The sequence below is a fragment of the Lithobates pipiens genome, unplaced genomic scaffold (genome assembly GCF_037356315.1).
Source record: "Lithobates pipiens isolate NorthernLeopardFrog02 unplaced genomic scaffold, aLitPip1_a1.2 Scaffold_19, whole genome shotgun sequence".
Taxonomy (NCBI): domain Eukaryota; kingdom Metazoa; phylum Chordata; class Amphibia; order Anura; family Ranidae; genus Lithobates; species Lithobates pipiens.
This window is the reverse complement of record NW_027507764.1, coordinates 389,260,658-389,272,928: the sequence shown is the minus strand read 5'-3', so window position 1 is coordinate 389,272,928 and position 12,271 is coordinate 389,260,658. Positions and strand designations below refer to the sequence as shown.

General features: G+C 38.4%; 1 protein-coding gene across 2 annotated transcripts in view; it reads right to left on the bottom strand.

Annotated features, from left to right (window-relative positions):
• Positions 1-12,271, bottom strand: part of NETO1 (neuropilin and tolloid like 1) — a 270,444-nt gene that overhangs the window by 50,892 nt on the left and 207,281 nt on the right. For both annotated transcript variants that reach the window (XM_077492376.1, XM_077492375.1), the window contains exon 8: positions 2,842-2,955. In XM_077492376.1, the coding sequence (XP_077348502.1) occupies positions 2,842-2,955 (114 nt within the window). The remainder of the gene's footprint in view (positions 1-2,841; positions 2,956-12,271) is intronic.

The following is a 12,271-nucleotide window of genomic DNA, read 5'->3' as shown; positions in this document are numbered from 1 at the left end:
GTGACATCTGTAGAGTCATAAATTCTATTCTATTGAATCATGTCTCAATTACTGTTTGTATCTTGTAATAGAAATATCAACTTCTTGTTGGAAATTGTAATCAATGTGGAATAATAATTTTTAAGAATTGTATATGTGCAAAAAATATAAAAATATTAATATATAGTAAAATGTATGGAAACAATTGATACAAATATTTCATAAACAATTCGAATAATTAAAAACTACTTTTATCTAATCTGCTTCATTGCTCCCGTGTGCTTCATGGAAAAGTCCCGCTATCTATGTTCTTCTATTTTTTTATATATTGAACCGGGATGGAGGAGGGGTGAACGACCCCTGTATACCTCATTTAAAGTCCCAACAAACTTTTTTTTTTTTTTTTCTTTTTTTGTCTTTATAATAAAAATAAGGGATGGAGGCACACGGATTGCACTAATAATAATTATCAAACGCTTTTTTCTTATAGTTGTCTTTATGAAATTTCTTTATTTTATTTTTTCTAATAATGTAAATTGGATTTTTTGATTTTTCTTTCCCTTTTTTTCTTAATTATTTTAAGCCCCCTTTTTTTAGCATTGCTTGCATGTGTGCAGTGTTGGTTCTGGCTGTGTCTCTCGCTGGACCTTGCCTCGTGTGTTCCGTTCGGGAGCTGCGACGCGCACTGTGGATCCTCCCCCCGCCCTACTCTGACGCTGGGCGGGTGAGGGGTTTCCTCACTGCGCGTCGACGTCACGCATGTCACACCGGCTGTTTGGCCTCTTGACGCCACATGACCGGTAGTGTGTTTACTACCTTCTGACCCACCGGGGAATGGTTTGTTCCGTCCCCCAATTGGTCTGACGCGTGACGTTGGGGGCGTGGTTGCGGTGGCGGCGGTGCTTATATGGGCCCCTTCCTCATTCGCACCAAACACTTAGCACTGATCACATCGGCCATATCAGTCACCATAGATGCACAGAGGCACTCTGCCCTCAATTGCGGTCATTTTGGTAATTGTTTTTTATTTTTTACTTTCACTTTATATACTGATCACCTTCCCCCTTCCTCTGTTGTTTTCTCAACCCTGCCCAATTTTTCACACTTTTATTTTATTATATTTAGCATTTTTGTTTCTTGTTTTTTCACTTAGCTCTTCAATATAGGGGTGTTTTCACTCATCATATCGTTAGTACACATCTCCATTCACATGAGGTGTTGTCCGGTTTGGGTTGCCGCCTGCTGCACTACGTCCCCTCAGCTCCCGGACGGGGCATTGTTTGGTTGGTCTGGGGATCTCACTGTCTGTGCCACCACTGCAAGGACCCTCATGTAAGTAACAGGGCTAACTAAGTTCAGGGGTATTTTCCCCTGTCCGTGGTTGGCCCTTTTTAACAATTTGTTATAGTAAAACATTATTCGTTTCCTTTTTAATATCCTTTTTTTTCTATAGATCCCTACCACGGTTTTGCTCCTGATGATAGGCTATAAGGCCTTGAAACGCGTAGAGCTAACAACAACCGCGTGTATATACGTATGAATTCCTCTGATCCCCGTTCCTTCTTTATTTGTTCTTCGCTATTTGTTCCTTTTTTATTTTCATGTTTTTTGTTTTTTTATGGCCCCTCTGTGACATCTGTAGAGTCATAAATTCTATTCTATTAAATCATGTCTCAATTACTGTTTGTATCTTGTAATAGAAATATCAACTTCTTGTTGGAAATTGTAATCAATGTGGAATAATAATTTTTAAGAATTGTATATGTGCAAAAAATATAAAAATATTAATATATAGTAAAATGTATGGAAACAATTGATACAAATATTTCATAAACAATTCGAATAATTAAAAACTACTTTTATCTAATCTGCTTCATTGCTCCCGTGTGCTTCATGGAAAAGTCCCGCTATCTATGTTCTTCTATTTTTTTATATATTGAACCGGGATGGAGGAGGGGTGAACGGCCCCTGTATACCTCATTTAAAGTCCCAACAAACTTTTTTTTTTTTTTTTTCTTTTTTTGTCACTACAGATATATAGTATGTACACAGGTCAGATTTCATGAATGGGGTTTACAACCACTTCAAGTGTCTATTAAAAAGGAACTAGTGTAAAAACTTGAAACTGTCTTAACCACTTCAATACAGGGCATTTTCACCCCCTTCCTGCCCAGGCCAATTTTCAGTTTTCAGCGCTGTTGCATTTTGAATAACAATTACGTGGTCATGCAACACTGTACCCAAATTACATTTTTATATTTTTTTCCCCACACATAGAGCTTTCTTTTGGTGGTATTTTTTATTTAATCCTTGCAGGTTTTTTTTTTTTTTGCGCTATAAACAAAAGAAGAGCGAAAAGTTTGAAAAACATTAAGAAATAAATTTTGCATATATAATGATTCTTCCTAATTATCATGTACATAAAACTGTGCTGACACCCAGATCTCAGTCAGGGGGGAAGGGGGGACGCACAATAAAAGTACTAAGTACATACTGTAATAATACATACTCTACTAAGTAACAAAATAATAATTTACTATCAAAGCATTATTTTGTTAACTAGTAGAGTACCTGCATTAGCAGCATAAATGAATGACAGGAATGACCATATTGTTTTATTGTGTCTTCTTTACACCTATAATTTACAGTTATAATATTAGCATGTAATAAAGCTTATTATAAAAAATAAAAATAAAAAAATAAATCTACAGCTATGTTGTTAATTAAAACGTGTATGAAAGTTCAAGGTATGTCTCACAATCTCTGAAAATATATATCACAATTGAAACAAGAGAATGATTAATAATCATATATAGTATATGTAAATTGTTTTGTGCAATTAATTTAGTTTATTTTTATTACCTTTGCAGTGGTTTTCATCCCAAGGGTACACACAATTCTGAATTCCATTGCAGACCAATGTATTATTAATGCACATATTACTATGACAAAAAAATGAATTTGCTTCACATGGGGCTAGAAAACAAAAAATAGAAACAGCATTTCATTTTTTTTAATTTTGGAGGGCATTCTGTTTTCTATACCAACAATAAAATGGCTCATATATAGCGTTTTTACAAAATGTTTATGCTTTTGCATTCAACTGGCAACGTCAATTCCAAGAAACATTTTGCTATATATAAAGAATAAGTTCCTAGACATAAATTGAGACATTTTCCTTATTACCATTTACCAAGAATAATATTATTTTCAAAAAGTATTATTATAACATTTACCTGAAAGCAATTTTGACAAGAGTTTATATTATTTCACATACGGATTTGTAAATACTACCTCTAGTGACCATCTATTGGGGAATATGGTTAGCAATTCGTACCTATTGACATTTGTATTTAATCTTATAAAAGGATCTTTTTTTTTTCTGTCAGGTTATTCTTGACCCTGACCAATGCAATAAGGGAGAAAAGAAGCACAGTGGTTGTGTTGTACTGCTAGGAGCAAGACGTGGATCATGCAAATGTAAAGGACAAATATGGCTGGCCTATTGGATAACTAATCAATAATATATTGCCCTTCATTGCCCAATGTAAGGTAAGACCTGTATTCCACTGGGAAAATTACACTTTCAGGAGTGTCAACCTTCTGGGTTCCCCTCAGCTTTCATTTGTTTCTCTTGCTAACCTACTTATTGGATCTACAACTGCTTAGCTACATTTAGCTTTAATAGATATTCCTTTAAGATAAGAACTCTTCACTTTTTGCATATAGGTGCACTTTACAACCAGAGGACCTCTGCTACAGCATGCAGTATATTTAAGCGACATTACTATTATTTTTTTTATTATTAAAATAACAAACATGCTATACGTACCTGCTTTGTGCAATGGTTTTGTACAGAGAAGCCCCAATCCTCTTCTTCTGGGGTCCCCCACTGGCACGACAGGCTACCACCCCCCCTCCTGTGATTCCATGGAAAGCAGGTTTCCATGGGGGGCACCTGTGTGTGCTCGCTCCTGAGCCACCCTGTCTTCATCTATTGACACAGAGCTCGCTCGGGGACAGCATTTGATTGACAGCAGATCAATCTGCCCAGGCCACTGGTCTCGTCTACAGTGTTGCATCAGATCAGGCTCAAGTAAGAATAAGGGGGGTTGGGGGGATTTTGCAGCACAGAAGATTTTCATTAAGATGCCTTAAGGTGAAAAACCTTAAGGTTTTAGAACCACTTTAAGCGCCAGATTATCTGGTCTAGGATTGGTCTCCCGGTGAATCCCAAGACATATTCCCTTGAGGGTAGGATGCAACAACCCCATAGCAAAGCAATGTGGACCTCCCTAGGAGACTTCCAAACTTGGAGACCTGGCAGAGGTGCCAATGCAGAAAAAAAAGAGATACTCATTTTTATAGAAAAAATAACAATATTTATTATTAGTAGCCAGTGGTATTTTTTTTTCTTTTTTGAGGTTGGGAAAACATCACAGAACACCACAGAAAGTGTAAAACTTAGAGGCATAGAGAATGATCTCTAATTTTTCAGAAAAGAGGAGGAAGTGGTTACCACATTCATCTAGCAGCACAGGGGTCATTGGTTCAAATCCCAACCATGATACTACCTAAAGTTTGCCCGTCTCCCTGTGCCTGCGTAGATTTCGTCCGGGTAGGTCCGGCTGGTAGGTTAATTGGCTCTTGTCTAAATTGTCCCTATTACAGGTATGTGTAAAAATAAATGTGATTTAGGGACCTTAGATTGTAAGCTCCTTGAGGACAGGGACTAATGTGAATGTATAATATACGTAAAGCACTGTGTAAATTGACAGTGCTATATAAGTACCTGTAGTAAATTTATGATTAAAAAAAAAATCGATCAGAAACTTTTCTTGCAAAGTAGAAATGTTTGAAAGAAATAGAAGCAATCTTTTGTAAAGAGATTGTAAAAGTGTGATGAGATGTCACCACTGTGTATCATTACTGCAGGTCAACTACCTGACCCTAGAAAATTATAATATATATATTGTTTTATTTTATATTATACAATGTTGCACTTGCTGCTTGTTATCTGTTATGTATTTGCTGGGAGTAATGGCATTCACCTTATTATACAGCATGTGATCTAAGGAACAAGACATGTAACCAGAATTTTAAATCACAGAACTTGTTATCCTTGTGTGTCTTCTCAGTAGTCTATGTAGTATCAAGATGTAATGGATTATGTCATCTAATGCCGCGTACACACAACCGTTTTTTTCTGTCAGAATAAAATGATGGTTTTTCCAACGGAGTTCTGCTGAAATGGACTTGCCTACACATGATCACACCAAAGTCCGATCGTTTAGAACGCGGTGACGTACAACACATACGACGGGACTAGAAAAAGAAAGTTCAATAGCCAGTAGCCAATAGCTGTCTTTGCGCCATTTTTGGTCCGTCGGAACAGCATACAGACAAACGGTTTTCCTGATAGAAATTGATTCCGTCGGAAAGATTTAAAACATGTTCTATTTCTAGGTCCGTCAGAATTTCCGGAAAAAAAAAAGTCTGCTGAAGCCCACCCACGATCGGAATATCAGATGGAATCATTCCATCTGACTTTTTCTGCCAGAAAGTCAGACCATGTGTACACGGCATTAGAGTATTTAGAGTCATTTTTAACCTGTTTTAAAGTCAGAGATATCAAACCAAATGTAAATATTGCTTTTCCAACATTTTATATTAAAAAAAGAGAAGTTCATATTTTCAAGAGAAATTTCTGGTTCTTCTAAAATAGAGTCCATCAGTAACTGGACTGTACAATAAGCTGTAACAAGCAGAAAAATATAATATGTTGCCAAAGTTAGAAATATTTTCTTTTTGGTTTCTACACGTTGTAGAGCAGGGATCCTTAAACTACGGCCCTCCAGCTGTTGCGAAACTACACATCCCATAAGGCATTGTAAAACTCTGACATTCACAGACATGACTAGGCATGATGGGAATTGTAGTTCCTGAACAACTGGAGGGCCATAGTTTGAAGACACATGTTGCAGAGCAGGGGTCTCAAACTAGCAGCCCTCCAGCTGTTGCAAAACTACATATCCCATGAGGCATTGCAAGCCTAACAGTTAGAAGCATGACTCCCACAGTCAGAGGCATAATGGGACTTGTAGTTTCGCAACAGCTGGAGGGCCACCAGTTTGAGACTCCTGTTGTAGAGTCTCCTTCAGTGGAAGGAACTGAGGATAATGGTTCAGTGTTTTCCCTGTAAATACACTGAAAACATAAAAAAAAAACAATATTGTCAAGGAGTGTGATGATGTTGTCTTAAGCGTATTATCATAGTTAAGCACAGCCCATGGCATTAAGGTGTGCACCCCCAAGCTCAAGCATATGTCTTTCTCTGCAGCCTAAGTTGCACTGGACCTTAAATAAATGGGAATTTCTCTGTGCTGAGCGGCTTCCTGTTCATTTACAAACTGAAGCATGGTAAACACAGCTTACTATGCTTTAGTTGTGAATGAACACATTGAGCAAGTGTGTTTACTGTGTTCATTTAGAAAAGGAAGACTCCACAAAATTACATAATCACTAGCCCCTTTCCCTGCTCTCCATCCTACAAAATCCCCCACAGCAGCCGGGAGGAGATGGAGGAAGCCAGCAGCACTGTGGGGTGAGGAAGGCCAACACTTGGGGAAGCCCAGGCAGTGGGAGGAATTGGCATTGCACATAGTGATTAGGGTGTGACCTGACACAACCCCTGAGCACACTTATGTTCATTATGTACTCCGACACTGGAGCACATATGCTTATATGGTAAGGCTATATATATATATATATATATATATATATATATATATATATATATATATATATATATATATATAACATCAACCAGCGCTAAAAACAAATAAAACAACAAAATCCCCTATCTTATTCTGCAGCTAGAATACTGAGGGTCAAATTACCAAATCCCACGACAAACACTATTACAAAAGCAGTACAGCGCAGATATTACAACCTAATATAAATTAATAATGATAAATTAAAAATGTCCAATAAACATCAGAGAAATACAGGAATGATAGGATCGATATATGAAGTCCCATGTGTTAGGTGATCTATCCAGCAAATTCATCCGTTAACCCTTGAAGGGAAAATGCTGTATGAGACCTGTCTGGTTATTCAGGGGTCCATTATTTGAGGTGAAAGTCCAATCCTGTCGTTGGTGGAGGGGATCACAAAAGTCACCCCAATTTGCTGGATAGATCACATGGGACTTCTTATATCGATCCTATCATTCCTGTATTCCTCTGATGTTTATTGGACATTTTTAATTTATCATTATTCATTTATATTAGGTTGTAATATCTGCGCTGTACTGCTTTTATATGGTGAGGCTGCCTCAGCATTTGCTTCTTGTAGGCTGATATGGTTTAGAGCATGAAAAGTTGACCAAAGGTCACCTCAAAATGAATGTGTTGTAGAATTTTTAACATGTACAGAGCATCAAAGTTTGGCAAACTTCTGCTTCATATGTACTACCTGATGTGGATGGAAATCTGAATAGTATTTAACATTTAACCTTTGTAAGCAAAAATTGCCATTGAAATGCTTTAAATGTTTTTACCATTATCTTTTATGTGCAAAGTTTCACAAAAGCAGCAATATCATTAGTCAGGCTGGCTAAATCTATTAAAACTGCAAGTACTGGTTTGAACAGCAGATGGCAGCATTTGATCATAAAGCAGCATTTTATAATAAAACATGATTTACACAGATATCAGATATGCCGTGGTATTGATTTTCTGGATTGTGGTGTGTGTATAACATATATGTGTGTATGTATATTATTTGGCATAAAACATTACTCGCTTTTGCTAATTGCCACAATTCCAATTGTGTTACATAACATGACTAATTAGAATTGTGTAAAAATTACCAAAGTGGTCAAAGGTCTACATCTTTAAAAGTGTACAAACAGGGCTTTTTAGGAATATAAATTGCACACAATATTTGATGCCCATAGTAACTGTGTAAGGCTACAATCATGTCTATTTCATGCTCAACACTTTAAATGTTTTTTGTGCATTTTGTCGGGCAAGACTTATCACCATTAAATGGAAGCAAAATGCAATGCAAATGCATGTAAAACATGTGTTTACGTACCTCAACTGATCTTAAAGGCATCTTATAGTGGGTTGGGGTATCAAAAACATGAATACATTTTTTAATCTCAATTCTCTCTGTATAAACAGGCATTATTGAAAACAATGTATATGTTGCCTGCAGTATGTTCCTCTATGATGCAATGTGTACATTACAGTGCATCGGTTTGAACAGGGTCTATATGTTTCATTTCACTATCATGTCTTCAATATAAAAACTACAAAATGGAATCTGTTTAAATGGATGGCTTAACCAAGGCCATAGATAAGGGGGTACCACCAGTCCTTCGGTATGGGGCCTGGGGCAGCGGGGGTGGCCCAGGCAGCAGAGTGAATCAGATGTGGGCAGGGAGGGTGATCGGTGCGGAAGGGGGGGCACTTACTGGAACTAATCCCCTGTATGGCTCTCTCTGCAGCAGATGAAAGCTGGCTTTTCCTCCTCTACCTCCTGTTGGCTTTCAGCTGCTAGAGAGAGAGCCACACATGAGATTGGTTCCAGTAATTCCCCTCCATCACACCGATCACCCTCCCTGTGCACCATACATTTCCCCCTGCTGACCAGGCGCCCCCTGTTTGCCCCCCCCCCCCACCCCAGCAGTGCTGCTGGCTTCCCTCCTCTTCCTCCCACAGGCAGCTGAAAGCACACAATATGATCTTTCAAGATTGAGAGTGGGGGAAGGGTTAGATAAATGTCATATTTACCAGCTACTTTCTTTCCTGAATTAACACAATAAATGATCTGTACCAATTACTCAGGAGGCATTGTCTGTATGGGGTCCCGTGTCAGGTTGTCTGTATTGGATCCCGTGTCAGGTTGTCTGTATGGGGCCCCGTGGTTTCTAACAGCAGCCCTGGACTTAATAGTGTTTCTTAACCTTTTTTCAGACAAGGCACCCTTTAAAATTATGGATAATATGGAGGCACCCCATAAAATGTAAAAACTATTCTAAAATATTTACATAATGCAGCAACATCAGTACACGTAGGACACCCAACGTTAGAGGTGATGTATTCTTCCAAAGCAAATACACTTGTGCAAACTGGTACTGACTAGTATTCCAATAGTTCTCTTCTTTCTCAGTTTTTCTCCATCACTTAGCTAATGAGACCCCAAAGCTGATGGAGATAGGCAAAGGGGCAGGGGTGGGGACAAGGATGATATGCAGGCAACTGACATCCTCCATATCAACTGATGATGCCATTGGTCATTAGGAGGTTGGCAGCTAGAAGGTTGTAATGGTGTACAATAAAAACATGTGGCTATGTGTAAATAAAAGGCAGGTGTCATCCACCCATCGCCTTGTATACGGTTTGGGGGCAATTTTTAGGCTCTGTGCCAAGGCACCCCTGAATAAACCTCAAGGCACCCAGGATGGGTTAACACACTTTACTTTGACAAAAAAAAAGGCTTTTTAACACTAAAAGATAGCTTGGTTAGTGTACATTTAAAACAGATGAGACAGCCAAATACTATTCACCGCATACAGAACATCTTCAATGCTATTAGATTTTAAAATATCAAGACAAGAACAAAAGTATCAAATTATCCTAAATGTCAATACATGCAATGATCAAGATTTCAATAAAATACAACATAAATCAAAGACAAATCAAATAAACTGTTAAACGGATAAACAATTCCTAAAACAAAATAGAGCACAAATGATCTAAGCAGAAAAAAACAACTTACTTGTCCGAGTAAAACATTTTAAGAGCTACCTTTTATGCTATCATACTATCTGCAATACAATTAAACCAATGTACTGCAAATGAGATGACTGGTAACCAGTGGCCAATCAAAAATTAAACAACATCTGTTGTATAGTCCTATAAAATGACAAAATTCTGGTAGCAAAAAAAAAATCTATATACATTTTACTTTGATTAATTATTTTTACTAATGATAGATCTGTGTTCACCAAGAAACATTTAACTTAACCTGCTGATTAAGTTCTCAGTGTCTACATTAGTATAATAGACTAATCTTAATCAAGTTGATTTAAGGTCTTCATCTGTCCTGTCTGAGTGATTTTTTTATTTTGATAAATGCATCTCTCCAGAATTTTGTTTAACCACTTCAGCTCTGAAAGGTTTACCCCTCTTTGTGACCAGGCCATTTTTTGCGATACTTTAACTGACAATTGCACAGATGTGCGATGCTGTACCCAAATAAAATGCATGTCCTTTTTTTCCCACAAATAGAGCTTTCCTTTTGTGGTATTTGACCACCTCTGCAGCTTTTATTTTTAACGCTATAAATAAAAAAATACTTTTTGAAAAAAAAAAACTTTTTTACTTTCCGCTATAAAACACATGCAATAAAAAAAATGTAAAAAATCAAATTTCTTCATCAATTTGGGCTAATATGTATTCTGCTACAAATTTTTGGTAAAAAAAAAAAAACCCCAATAAGCGTATATTCATTAGTGTATTCATTAGTGTGCGCAAAGGTTATAGCGTCTACAAACTATGGGAAATATTTATGGAATTTTTATTGATTTTTTTTTTACTAGTAATGGCGGTGATCAGCGACTTATAGTGGGACTGCGACATTGCGGCAGATAAATCGGGCACTAAGTGACACTTTTTTGGGGACCAGTGACACTAATAGAGTGATCAGTGCTAATTAATATGCAGTGTAACTGCACTACACTGGCGGGGAAGGGGTTAACATCAGGGGGAATCAAAAGATTAAACATGTTCCCTGGGAGTGCTTCCTAACTGCGGGGGGGTTGTGCTTGTACTATAAGCCCTTGTACACATGGTCGGACATTCCGATGGAAAATGTCCAATCGGACCGCGTTGTCGGATAATCCGACCGTGTGTGGGCTCCATCGGACTGTTAACATCGGAATATCAGACCGACAAAGTTTTAGAGCTGGGCTATAAAATTTTCTGACAACATGATCCGATTGGACTTTGTCGGATCGTTTGTAGAGAATTCTGATCGGACAAAGTGCCACGCATGCTCAGATCAAATTCCTAGACCAAAGCTATTGGCTACTAGCCTGAACGTAGTCCCGTCGTAACTAAATAACGTTATCACGTTCTGAACGTTCGGATTTTCTGACAACTTTGTCCGACCGTGTGTATGCAACACCAGTTTCAGACAAAATCCGTCGGACAAAATCCGATGGATTTTGTTGTCGGAATGTCCGACCATGTGTACAAGGGCTAAGAAGACAGATCCCTGTTCCTGCTTAGCAGAAATACAAGATCTCTGTCTTCTGTCACGGAACGGCAATCTGCCTTGTTTATATAGGTAGAGGGCCATTCTGTTTGACTCGGGAATGATCGGCGGTTCCCAGTGGACATCAGGTCCGCAAGACCCGCTGATTGGCTCCTGTTCTGTCCAATCACAGCTAGAGTGGGTCGCCGGCGATGCGTACGCCCCAGAACCAGAACAAAAAGTCACATACAGGTATGTGATTTTGGGCTAAAGGGCCGCCCTGCTGCAGTATATGTATGTGGGGCGGTCCATAAGTGGGTAAACCTTTGCATAAAATTCAAAATCATATTTCTTCTTTACCATTCTGATTCCATTGCATACCCTGTAAAGTACATTTTTTTATTAAAAAAAAGGATTTGGATGCAGTTGGCATGGTTTATTCCGTCCAGTCTTTCCTGTTGTATGTTAGACCTACTGAGAAAAGCCCATATTAACAGCATGGCTGTAATACAACAGTAGAGGCTTCACACTTTAAATCCTGTTGCCAGCGGCTGGAAAGGATTCTCTCTCTCTCTCGCTCACGATCTCTTATATATATATATATATATATATATATATATATATATATATATATATATATATATATGCCCAGGGCTGGACTGGGAAAGAAATTTGGCCCTGGACTTCATCCAGACCGGCCCACTTACATTTTGAGTGTCCCCTGAGCAGCCCCCTTACATCAGAGTGTCCCATCAGCACCCCTTACATCAGAGTGTCCCATCAGCACCCCTTACATCAGAGTGTCCCATCAGCACCCCTTACATCAGAGTGTCCCATCAGCACCCCCTTACATCAGAGTGTCTCATCAGCAGCCCCCTTATATCAGAGTGTCTCATCAGCACCCCCTTACATCAGAGTGTCTCATCAGCACTCCCTTACATCAGAGTGTCTCATCAGCAGCCCCCTTACATCAGAGTGTCCCATCAGCAGCCCCCTTACATAAGAGTGTCCCATCAGCGCCCCC